Here is a 12,945-nt window from a genome sequence, read left to right on the forward strand (position 1 = left end):
GAGATTGGCGATAAAGAGGGCAGTCTATAAGCAAATATGTGCAGCTGGGAAAATTGCAATATATTTTCATAAGAAGAACACGTAATACAGTTTCTTGAGATGATATGATGGAAGATGAATCAGGAAAGTAGGTTTTTCCCATATTATACATGGGGAGTGTTATTTACGTAATGCAGGATTGAGTAGCTGAAAATAATGGGTTTGAAACCAGTAGTTACCATTTGACTTGTCTTTTTACCAAGATAGTAGTATTCCACACTTCTATTATGAAGTTAGACTTTAGATATCCAAGTTTAGATCAAATTGTGAAAGTAACTAAGTTTGTGTTTGGTATAGTTTATGTATCTTGTGATCTTCCACCACAGCCTTCTACCTCATTTCATTCTTCTCTAGGTAGAACTTGTATCTGATCGCATTCCTGGTGAGGACTGACTGATAATGACTTGGGCATGGGGATGGTGGGGATAAGTTATAAGGATCAATTCCATGTTATGAGGCAGACTCTTGTAAAAATAAAAGTCTTCAGACTCTAAGGAATCATATAATGGCAGAATATGAGGCAGTAGGGTAAATAGTTTGCTGTGGAGGAACTCTGGCATGGACGCTTCAAATCATGGGAAGGAAAACCATATCTACATGTCTTCCTTCTGTGGCTGACAGGGACCATTAGTTGTTAGAGTAACCACAGCCTGACTCAGAGTGAGGATGACTCAGGAAAAACCATTTGCAAGAGTGGAAAATACTCAAAGTATAGCTAGTCATGTTCTCTTTGCTAGTCATGTTCTCTTCATCAACTAGTGAAGGGGCTCCAGGCTGTCAGGAGGTTGTGGGTTTTAGATCCAGGTTTAAGTAGCAATTTTCACATTTGTTTAAAAACACACCTAGAAATGGATATATAAGTTTGGAGAGCCATTTTCCTCCCCCTTATCATATAACAAGGCATAAGTTATGGGCTGACCCTTCCATAACTGTGGAGGCAGAGAGGAATGAGAGTTCCTTTCATGTTGTCTGTCCTGTATAGTGCGCTGTGTGGAGGTGAGAGCTGCTGATGGACAGCTGACAGGGGAAGTGGGGACCCGCCTCTTCAGTCAGCTCCATAAGGTGACATTCCGTCAGGAAGATGTTCCGCTGGACACGTGGCCCTTGTGGGTGATGCTGGGGGTGCCACTGTTTGCAGGAAGGAGAGATCACACTCTGGAACGCTGCTCGGAAGCGGCGAGAGAGTAGGTTATAGATAATGGGGTTGACAGCTGAGCTCAGATAGAAGAAGACACCTGGAATGCAGGGGTTAAATAGACACACCGAGGAGACATTGAGTGAGAGGCATGCTGGGAAGAAGCATAAATATTTAACAAAGCCTAGAATCCCCATGATTGCCTATTTTGGAAGTGATAATATATACAAGACACTAATTGAGGATACAAAATGCTCTGCCAACTGTGTACATAGGAATCAAACACAGAAAGATTAAAGAGTCTTGGCAAATTTTAGGCCAGCAAGGGATCTCTCTGAGATGTTCTGCAACTTCCTTTGATCCACACTTGTTTAATTAAAGAGCATGTTCCCACGGCATTAATGAGTGATGCTTAACTATCAGAGGAAGAGAGATGATTTTTGTCTCATTGGAGTTGTGCTTAAATCTATAATTTGAAACTTGCAAGCAATGGAGGAATGGTAAGTCAGTCAAGGCATTGTCCCTGCTGAGATTCCTTATATGCTTAATATCTCTTCAAAGAAATATTTCCCAGTGCCTCTTCTTATTTAGCTTTTCCCTTCCATGGTTCTTCCCACCTAATTTCCAACCTTATTAAATAACTGCATTTTTCCATTTATTTTCTCCACCAAGTGCCTTGCACACTGCCACTTTCTTGTTTGGTATCTGCTCATCCTTTATTACCATATCCTATTTTATTTCCCCAAAGCCCACAAGGTGCCTAAGGTTGAGAATCAGAGGACTTAGTTTCTGACCTTGGCTTTTGCTTATTCTGAGACCTTAGGCAGAATTGGCATTTCAATTTTTTCTCTGTAAAATGGGAATTATAATACAGGCCTAACTCACCTCCCTGGATTATTGTGAGGATAACATTGAGATACTATCCACAGAGGGATTGAGAATGGTTGAGAATATAAAGCAAGTGACAGGTACTGTCATCAACATGTTCATCATTGTCCTCATTTATTTAGTTCAGGACATGGAAAGTGCTATATGCCCTGTGCACAGAATTGGGAATAAAGGAATAGAGAAGGAAAACATTTCTATGGACTATTAATTCATTCAATAAACAAATATTGATTGAATTCTTATTATGTGCCAGGAACTTTGAGGTACGTTCAAAGGTAATGGATTTAGAATTTGTTTTCCAAGGACTTGGAATAGTATTACAGAGGCAAGATCTCTGCCCTACATCAATAATTAATAATAGAACAATACCAAATAATATCTGTCAAGAGCAAAATATGTCATACCAATAGCCATGTTATGGAAATTCACATAATGGCATAAATATAAAGAGTATGATGGTAATGAAAGATTTAATGGGGGTGATTGAATTCCAGCCAGACCCTGAAGTAGGTAGGAGAGTTGGTCAAGAGAGGAGACAGTTCTGAAGATAGGAGGCATAGCACGCACAAATATGCAGAGGCAGCAGTCATTATGCCCCAGTTTGGCTAAGTGAATAGAGCATCGGCCTGAGGACTAAAGGGTCCTGGTTTCTGGTCAAGGGCACATGCCTGGGTTGCAGGCTCGATCCTCAGTAGAGGGGCATGCAGGAGGCAGCCAAACAATGATTCTCTCTCATCATTGATGTTCCTATCTCTCTCTCTCTCTCCCTCTCCCATCCTCTCTGAAATCAATAAAATATATTTTAAAAATATATTGCAGGAATAATGCGGAATGTGCATAACTCTCTAATCAATCAGTTTGATAAGCATATGGTCAATGATTGGAAGTATTATAACTTGGGGATCAAAAGGCTGGTTGGGGACATTTTCTATAGTGTTTAAGGTTTCACCTGGTTGGTACTGTAGGGGAGGGAAAGATTATATCTTAACAAGAAAATGTTATAAATACCATAATTTGGAAGTCTTAAAATGATCATCTTGATACATTTAGAGAGGGATAGTCAGCTAGTCAAGTCTTATGTGATTTTGTGGTGCTTTTCAGTTTATTTAGTCACCCCATTTTTCTCAGATTATCATGAAAATAAGAGCTGTAAATAATTTTGAGATTTTTGTCTAAAATAATCCTATATAATAAAAGGGTAATATGCAAATATACTGACCAGCAGAACAACTGAACAACCAATCAAAGTGTAATATGCTAATGATATGCTAAGGCTGCTGAACTGCTTGCTATGACGTGCACTGACCACCAGGGTACAGACAGCCAACTGGTTGACCACTTGCTATGATGTGCACTGACCACCAGGAGGCAGATGCTCTGATCAGTAGGTTACCTTGCTGCTGCGGTCCTGCTGATTGGTACTGAGCGAGATGGGCCAGACACACCCTGGAGCCCTCCTGTGGTCCCTCCCCAGCCCGATCGTTCACCAGTGGGGTCCCTCAGCCTGGCCTGTACCCTCTCATAATCCAGGACCCCTTGGGGGATGTCAGAGAGCTGGTTTCAGCCTGATGCCACAGGCCACTCCCCTTGGGAGGGCACCAGACACAGGGCTCATGGCTGGTGAGTGCTGCTGTGGCAGGGCAAGCCTCTCCCTATCAGGACTGATTGGGCACAAGCCCACAGCAGGCACAGTGGGGCCAGGATGAGAAGATAGGAGCTGCAGGCAGCATTGTACTGAAGGTTTCCCAATCCCTGCAGGCCACCCAGAGGGACCCCACCTGTACACAAATTCGTGCACCAGGCCTCTAGTAGTTTAACATAACAGAAAGTTCTAATGTCTAAGTATAAGCTGTACACAAGGCCTGCTGAAAAGAAAAAGGAAGTGTAGAAAATAAATAATATACATGATATTCATATACATATGTTTGCTATTGTTTTAGCTCTGTGCACATCTGGAGCTTAATTTGCACAAATTGATCTTATCTTGCCCCTGTGAACCAGCTGGTGACTAGCAGAAGCTCAGGGACAGAAGTGATCTGAACCCAAGACTCACAGACACACTGACTGAGGAAGGGGAACCTACATGGCCATTCTCTGCTCTATTTTGGGCTCAAGAACTCTGAACTTGAAGTTAGATGATTTTGCCACAACCCTGCTTTTACTATTTGTCAGAAGTTTGCCTTTGGGCAAGCCATTTATTTTCTTGTGGAATTGTTTCTTCAACAGAAAATGGTGATGATAATATGTGGTGATTATAGAAAGATAAATATATAGCATTTTACAGTTTAAAATTTCTTAGTAGCTAATATTTTATTTGCTTCTTACCATCAGTGCATACTTGTAGAGGGAAGATGTCATTGCCATTTTATAGTTGAAGAAACTGGCATAAAGGAAGCCATGTTCTTCAGAAAATTAATGGTGGAAGTGAGATGCAAATCCAGGTCCTCTGACTTAGTGACCTTTCCACCCCTATTTCCACCACATTCTCTAGTATCTTCAACAGGCAGCATTAAAGTAGTCTAAAGGCAGACCTTGACGCACCATGAATATAGTAATACCCTTTGGCTGGCTTTCATGAGGATCTAACACTTGCTAAAAACAATACAAGATTTCAGGGACATGGATGTTTAATAAATAAGAACCAATTCAATCATGTGGTCATTGGAAAGAAAATCAAGGCAATCACTCTTTAGACCATTTTTCTGCTGTAGTCATTGTGCTTAGAGTTGAGGTCTTCCATAAAGTAGCATCTAAAATAGTGATCAGGTATATTTCTTTTGGACCAATAACATACCTAATTGATATTTAAATAAAATAAAAAATCAAATGTCTTCATTATAGTAAGGCAGGCCCCCATGATAAATCAGTATATCCAGACAGAACCTACTGCTCTAAGCAAAATAAAGAAGCTGCAATTACCCGGATACTTGTGATACAACCAAAGGAGCTAAGATTTTACCTGACACCACATGGATGAGATTGAACACAACAGCCAGGGATTCAGTCCACTCCTCCACAAAGCTGAAGAAGAGCCGCTCAATGTGGAATGGGGTCCAACAGATAGCAAACACTAAGACCAAGACAACTGAAAAAGAAGGATGAATGGGAGAACAAAAGGCAGTCAAAACGAGGATAGGTATCAAATGGCCACTAAGTCCATCCATTCCTTCCAGCATTTTCCCTTCTATCTTGGTTATCATTATTACAGACTAACTAGATCACCAAGAGTCTCTACATAAACCATTTAAACATAAGAACGAATTATATAGGACTTAGGATCAGTTTTCTATATGATTGTACAAGATTTCTTATATAATGTAAGTCTCCTCTAGAACATTTTAAATAGTATCAAATTTATTCCAAAAACATTCTATTGTGGAAAGTAAATTATGTTGCAAGTAGACTGTTGGAACCACATAAATTGGCTATACAAATAAAATGGCTGGGTTCAAGAAATTGATCGTAGATTAATAAAAATATTATTGGCTGTAGTATGAATTTATTTGTTACTCTAGAAAGAATTAAAAGCTGCTCTGAATCTAATCATTTAAAATTCTGTAAGGGATGAGAGAGGAGAGAGAGAAAGAGAACAATCATAAGTATAATAATCCTTTACAAGCATCTTTTGATTGGGATAGGGGATGTGTCTATTATATTAGATGTTCCTAGACTACAGAATTGCTTCTAGTTTCTTTTTATTTGTTTTTACTTTTTATTTTGAAATAATTATAGATTCACAAGAAATTGCACTTTCTAGTTTCTTATTTTTAGCTCCCAAAACAGCAATTGGTGCTGCTGCTGTTACTCTATGGGGCATTTAATCTCCACACATATAAATATATATTTTTTCTTCTTCTGAAGTTATGAAATATTTTCCTTTTCCAAAACATGATACTTGAGATTTGCCTCAAAATAATCTTGTAGGGGCAAGAGAGAGACTGATATAGATGGAACAAGATTAGTTATGAGTTGATAATGTTTGAGGTTGGGTAATGGGTACATGGGTGTTATTTTACAGTTCTCTGTACTTGTGAGCACATTTGAGGTTTCTGTAGTCAATAGTACCAATATTTCCTTTGGCATTAAACATATTCAGAGTTAAGTTGTTTACCTGTGTGGTGTGGTTTCAGGAGTATCTGGAAGTTTCTTCTGACTTTAACCCTCCAAGAAAAAGTCCCTAACCTGCTCACTACTGCCTACAATTCCCCGTAATTAAAATTTTAATTGCTTTAAAAATGAACCCTTCATACTAAAGGCAAATGCTTTGCAGCATATTTTATCACTGTGACTTTAACGTGAATGCGCTTCAAGTCTTTTTGTGAGAGTAGATTATGATCAATGAGAAAGGGGAGCGATAATAAAGACATGAGATTTCTTAACAGGGAAAGTCAAGTGCCAACAGGGACTAAAACATTTTCAAGAAGATGAGTCTTAGAATTGAAATGACAAACTTTGGTGACTTGCACAGGTTTTTTGTTGTTGTTGTTGTTCATAAATGCCATATAGTTATGGTGAGTGTTTCATGTACATATTAGCCTGGAGGATTTGTTTCTTCCAAACCTTAGGTTTTGACTTGGAAAGTATATCATAAACCTCCTTTCTCCCATTACTATCTCCTATAGGGTAGCACTGGATCAAATATTTTTATCAAATGCTTTTGGGAGAGTGTGGATCAGTGCCTGATTATGTATTTTTAAACATATTATTTATATAAAATCATGCAATGTCATAGGTGGAATGACCACGTAGGGGTACTCTTGGGCAGCTGTTCTTAATCTGGAGGTAAAGTATTTCATGGAATCCAAGAGTGGGTAGCAGGGGTTTCATGATCGCCTGAAATGAGTTATAAAATGTTTGTGTATGTGATTTGTACATTTTCTAAGTGGCGCACTCACAGTTTTTTTTACATTTTAAAACAAATCAATCCATAAAAAATAAGTTTAAAAGCACCTGCTTATTTTAGAGGGAGAAAGAGATGCTCAAAAGCTCTCAGAGTAGATGTGATTTGCCAAAAAGCACACAGTGTATTACAGTGAATGCAATTTAGTGTGTTGTTTTGAGTGGTAAAAATGGAAATAGGAATCAAAGAGGTCCTAGAAACTTGAGTAAGCCATGGAAGACCAGACCATGATACTACATTTCAGGAGAATTTTGATCCTGATACTCAGAAGCACTTTCTCAGCACCAAATGCAACTCTTTTCCTTTTATAAACACAAACAAACAAACAAACAAACAAAAACACAGTGGAGGACTTACATAGCATTTTGGTGAGTGATTTTCTGTAGGGTCTTTGAATATTTGCAGTTATTTTGTCTGCCTCAAGGGTTTGGTCTTTCTTTAGCTGCAAGGGAAGTGGAAAGAAATGTTAAGAAAGAAAACATTTTCCCTTCTGTTTGGATCTGAGAAGTGTAACTCTAACACACATTCTCAGACCAAAAATTTGGAATAAAAATAAAAATAAGAATTTGTCAAAGTTTAACAATAAGTTGGAGGTGGAGTTGGATCTAGATCATCTAACTCAACTGGACAGGTGGATGTGGCCAAGTTGCAGTACAACCATTTACCATCTGCTATTCTATAGAACCCTTGTTATATATGGCATGTTAATAGGCATTCTATGAAAAATGTAAAATTATGAAGTAAAAAAAAAATGTTTGATAGGCTTTTTCATTCATTTATAAAATAAAAGCCTAAGCGACCATTACAGCGAAACGGCCAGTTGCTATGATGCGCACTGACCACCAGGGGGCAGACGCTCAATGCAGGAGCTGCCCCCTGGTGGTCAGTGCACTCCCACAGGGGGAGCACCACTCAGTCAGAAGCCGGGCTCAAGGCTGGTGAGCACAGTGGCAGTGGCGGGAGCCTCATCCGCCTCCATGGTAGCTCTAAGGAGCAGCGAGCAGGCAGGCAGGCAGGTGGGCAGTAAAAAGCCAGGGGTCCTGGACTGTGAGAGGGATGTCCGACTGCTGGCTTAGGCCCACTCCCCGTGGACATCCCTCGAAGTGTCCTGGACTGCGAGAGGGTGCAGGCCGGGCTGAAGGACTCCCTCCCTCTCCAGTGCATGAATTTCATGCACTGGGCCTCTAGTTCATTCAGTAATTATTATACATCTATTAGAATGTAATCCCTCTGCTATGTGGTGAATAGGCAGTAGAAAGCCAAAACAGGTATTATTTCTGTTTTATGAAGTCTATAGTCTCCATTGTGGGTCTTCTCAGAGCCTTTAATATGCTAATGGGCATTATGAATCTTCATAAAGCATAATATGAAGATTTATTATTTCCTCCAAATTGATCCAATAATATGAATTGGATTCAAATTAAATATTTCCTCCAAATTGATCCAATAATATGAATTGATCCCTTCCCCCATGCCCACCTTCCACACCCTACATCTCTCACCCAAGCCTCAAGGGAGATAATGCTTCTCTGACTAAACAATACCTTCCCCAAACTCCTTTTAGTGGAATACCTAGTACCATCTTGAAAAGCACAATTTGGGAAATATTTACTAATATTACTAACAAGAGTGTATATGTTTCTGAGTTTAGAAATTATAAATACTCATCCTTTTTGGAAGAGGTGGTGATTCTTTAAGTAGTATCTGAACATTTCTTTTAAAAAATATGTTTTTATTGGGTTTTAGAGAGAAAGGAAAGAAGAGGGAGAGAGACAAACATCCATTGGCTGCCTCTTGCTCACCCCCTATTGGGGATTGAGCCTGCAACACGGCACATGCCCTGACTGGAAATCAAATTGGCACCCTCTTGGTGCATGGTTTGACGCTCAGCCAACTGAGCAATGTCTACAATCTGAACAAATTTTTTTAAATTGAAAAAAGTCAATTCAATTCTGGTTGGCATGGGTGAATTCTGTTGCAATCCATAATGCATGCTCCTCAACTCAAGCATTAATGCTGTATGCAGGAGATACAAGGAGTTTGTGAGAGCTTCAGCAGAACCTCCTCCCAGATGGGAGGAACTTGCCCTGGGGTTGGGTATTTTCCATCTCCTTCATGTTTGATGTTTGGAGAGCAGCTCAGTGGAGACTTGTGTCCTGGAAGGAAGCTGCACTGACTACTCAGTTTGGAGCATACATGTGGCTCTCCTCCTTCTTCCTCCATCCTGGGATTTCATCAACCTATAGTTTCCTGCCTCCTGAAGGCAGTGGGTCCCAGAGTCTATCATAACTTAAGATTTGCTAAGGGAATCAATAACAATCATCCTCAGAGTTGCTTAAGTCTCTTTAAAATCTTTTAGATCAAAATAGCCCTTTGAGATAATGTTTCTAAGTCTCTTGTTTTGAAGGTAGAGAAGCTAAAGTGCAGCAAGGAGGGGAATAATTCAACTTCATTCATGCACTCATTCATTCATCTTACAGTCAAGTTGGAAAGATAACAAGGGATATCCAAATATAGAATTTTAAATTGGAATAAATCTAAGGAAGAGAAATCACCAGGAACCATGAGCACCTATACAAGGTCCAGGTGTAGTTAGGGAATCAGGGAGAACTTCCCTGAGGAAGTGTGAGTGAAATATGATTTAAAGTTAGAAAGTTAGAAAAGTAAAAGGAATTGTAGTGGTAGACGGCAGGAACATTTCAGGCAAAGATAGAGCAAGTATAGCATGTGCAAGGCCTTGAGCCCAATGACACAGACTAGGACATATCTCCTGACTTCAGTCTAGAGATCTTTAAACTCCTCTAGGAGTGACTTTCTAAGCAGGGAATTCCTTCATCCTTCCTGAGAACAGGAGGCTGGAAGTTGTATTACATTCACAAAGCAAATTTGGGTAGTTTCTAACCTGTTGTCTGAGCTGTCATTTAACTCCTGATACAAGATAGCTGAAGTCTCATGACAACAAAACAAAATGAAACTCAATTTAACTGGTTGGGGCAGGGAAATGTATGTGTTTCCTACTCAAATTAAATATTTCCTCCAAATTGATCGAAGTTAAGTGATTGCTTGGTGTTGGATGAGATGGTATTGATCAGTTTGGGGTGGATATTTCTCATAGGACTCACGGTATTTGGAATCATGCCGAAGTCCTTCCCCCCAAGTGAAATGCACAGAGCATTCTAAAGACATGATTGTGAGGTACTCTGGGAAAACATATGTCTCTGGGAATATAGGGGCCAGCCCTTCAGGAGGAGACTAGCACAGTTCTCTGCCTGATTAGATTTGCTTCTATGTCTAGACATCTGTGTACTTAGAATTTATTCTTCCTATTTAAACCTTGCTATTCACCTTAGGCCCAGTGGGTATTCACCAATGATATGAGAATATATTAATTGTCATGGCATACATGGTGTCCGAACCAAATTGAGGCATATGATGTAAATGTGATGTCAGCTTTGTTTTTCAATTTATAACTCACATTGCTCCTACTCACACATTTTTTCCTTCTTGTTTTTTAAAGGAATCACAGACTGTTAGAGCTATAAGGAGCCTTAACTATAATCTAATGTGACCTTTTCATTTTATAAATGTGAAAAGTAATTCCAGAAGTCGTGTGGCTTGCCTAAAGGCACAGTGGACGTGAGCTTCAGACCTGAGAGTCTAAATAGCCTCACGATTGTTTCCTACACAAGCCACCTCCTTAAATGGGTATAAAACTGTCACAGGCAGACGTCATCTCTATGAATTTGGATGCAGAGTATACTAGGAGAGGAACAACATAGACTTACTTCTACCCTCATCAAAAAACAGTTTCTCTCAGCTTATTTAGACTCAGAAAAAAAGAAAAAAAAGGAAGAAATTGATTTATGTGCACAGAAAAGGAATCTCTAAGTATAAGATATGTTGCACAAGCAGTGATAATTTTCTATTAATCCCAGCAATCTCTTATTCACACTGCCTTCTACTCTATTTTATGTGCTCTATTTACCTCCCTACCCCCAAATCTCCACCTTCTCAAGAGAAGGCCAAGTTGATCTGGCTTAGGACATATTTTTGCATTTTCACCTGATATTTCAAACAGAATCAAAGCAATCACAGGACAGTGTCTGATTATAAAACTGTAAATAGAGTGGGGCAAGAGTAGGTTCACAGTTGTTTATATGGAAAATAATATGATAATTAATAAATAATGATTATGATAATAATAAAACAAGAATAAAATCTGTGTTGTGTGTACTCACAATTATAAACCTACTTTTGCCCCACTCTGTATTTGTCTTGGAGTATAAATAGGCAGGAACAGTTTATGTTATACTCAGACCAAGTTGGTGAAAAGGCAGATTTCAATGCAGGCCATAGATCTGGGCAGAAAAAAAGATAGCAGGCTGTGAAACCGGCTCTCTAGGGGTGACCACCTGTGCTATTTAATGAGGCTCCACCTCAGACATACTGAATCAGAATTTCCCCAGGGGAGGGGCTTGCATATTGCTACCCATAGTAAGGTTTCTAGGTAATTTGTAGGAACACCTAGGTTTGAGAACCACAGGTATAGAGGGAAGAATAATAAAGTTGATTTAGAGGAAATAATTTATAGTTTGGGGTACTATTTGTCCAACTGAGGTAAGTCCTTTAACTTCTGGGTTTCCCCTCTGAGCTCATTCTGTTTTACTCTGTGCTCCCTTCCAATTCTGAATTTCTCCAATTCTAAGTTCCTCTTACAAAACTTTGAGTCAGTGAGGAAAAAAAGAAAAAAAAAAGATGCTGCCCTAAGCCAGCCAGCCGCCAGCTGGGATACTCACTCTGAGCCCCATGAGGTAGTAGAGGACACTGATGACAGTCATGGGGAGGATGTAGAAGAGGAAGGAGGTGGCCTGGATAATGAAATTATAGATCCACATGGGCTTGATGACCGCGCAGGTGGCAGAGCCCGGGACCAAAGACCCGTTGGGGAAGTAGTGGAGCTTGATGCCATGGAGGCTGGTGTTGGGCAGAGAGAAGAGAACGGAGAAGACCCAGATGATGCCCAGGACCCTGAGGGCCCTCCTCCGGGTACACTCCAGCTTGGCGCGGAAAGGGTGGAGGATGGCCACGTAGCGCTCCACGCTGACCGTGGTGACGCTGAGGATGGAGGCGAAGCACACAGTCTCAAAGAGGGCCGTCTTGAAGTAGCAGCCCACGGGCCCAAACAGGAAGGGGTAGTTACGCCACATCTCATAGACTTCCAGGGGCATCCCGAGGAGCAGGACCAGGAGGTCCGAGATAGCCAAGCTGAAGAGGTAGTAGTTGGTGGGTGTCTTCATAGTCTGGTGCCGGAGAATCACCAGGCACACCAGGAGATTGCCAGCGACCCCAACCACAAAAATCAGGGTGTACACCACCGTCACCGGGAGGAAGAGGTGGCTGCGCCGAGGCCCACAGACAAAGGTCAGGTAGTCCTCTGTGCTGTTCAGGTATTTCTTGAATGGATCTTCCAGTTCCTGCTGGGGGATCCAGGAGACATTCTCATATTTTTCCATCATTGACATTAAAATCCAAGGCCCAAGTTTCCTCTGGAAAGAGCCTCTGTCCCAAGATGAGACAGAAAGGAAAGAGAAAACCGACAGGGAAACACAGCCCCAGTGCAGGAGGCAGAGGAGGGTGAGTGCTTCTGCCAGGATCTCTTTTGAAGAGCCCCCGAGAGACAGAAGCCCCGCCCCTCCTTAGGCCGTGGGCCAATGAGTGTGTGTCAGGCAGATTAGAGGACAGCTGGGTTGGGCTTGCTGGCTTTGCGTGCAGGGAGCTGGAGAGGAGTGGAGGAGACATTTCTCTGAATTGGAAGGAGCTGACAAAACAGAGCTGACACAGACGGTGGCACTGACTTAAGGTGTGGGCACTCTGAGCAGTGCATTTGGTAAAGTTGTGGGACTCTGGGTGGAAATACAAATTAAGATTGTAGGGTCATGGGCAGAAGAGTGTAAATCTCCATTGATCCTTGTCACCCGTACAG

The 12,945-nt window shown here is 40.8% G+C and overlaps 1 protein-coding gene across 1 annotated transcript; it reads right to left on the minus strand.

Moving 5' to 3' along the window:
- Positions 1-963: 963 nt before the first annotated feature.
- On the minus strand, positions 964-12,534 carry NMUR2 (neuromedin U receptor 2). The gene is made up of 4 exons (XM_005870512.2): positions 11,759-12,534; positions 7,320-7,404; positions 5,022-5,147; positions 964-1,274 (listed from the first exon to the last, which is right to left on the minus strand). The coding sequence occupies exons 1-4, from the start codon at positions 12,482-12,484 to the stop codon at positions 1,000-1,002; spliced, it is 1,212 nt and encodes a 403-aa protein (XP_005870574.1). The 5' UTR covers positions 12,485-12,534; the 3' UTR covers positions 964-999.
- Positions 12,535-12,945: the final 411 nt, after the last annotated feature.

The sequence above is a fragment of the Myotis brandtii genome, unplaced genomic scaffold (genome assembly GCF_000412655.1).
Source record: "Myotis brandtii unplaced genomic scaffold, ASM41265v1 scaffold32, whole genome shotgun sequence".
In the NCBI taxonomy this organism is placed as follows: domain Eukaryota; kingdom Metazoa; phylum Chordata; class Mammalia; order Chiroptera; family Vespertilionidae; genus Myotis; species Myotis brandtii.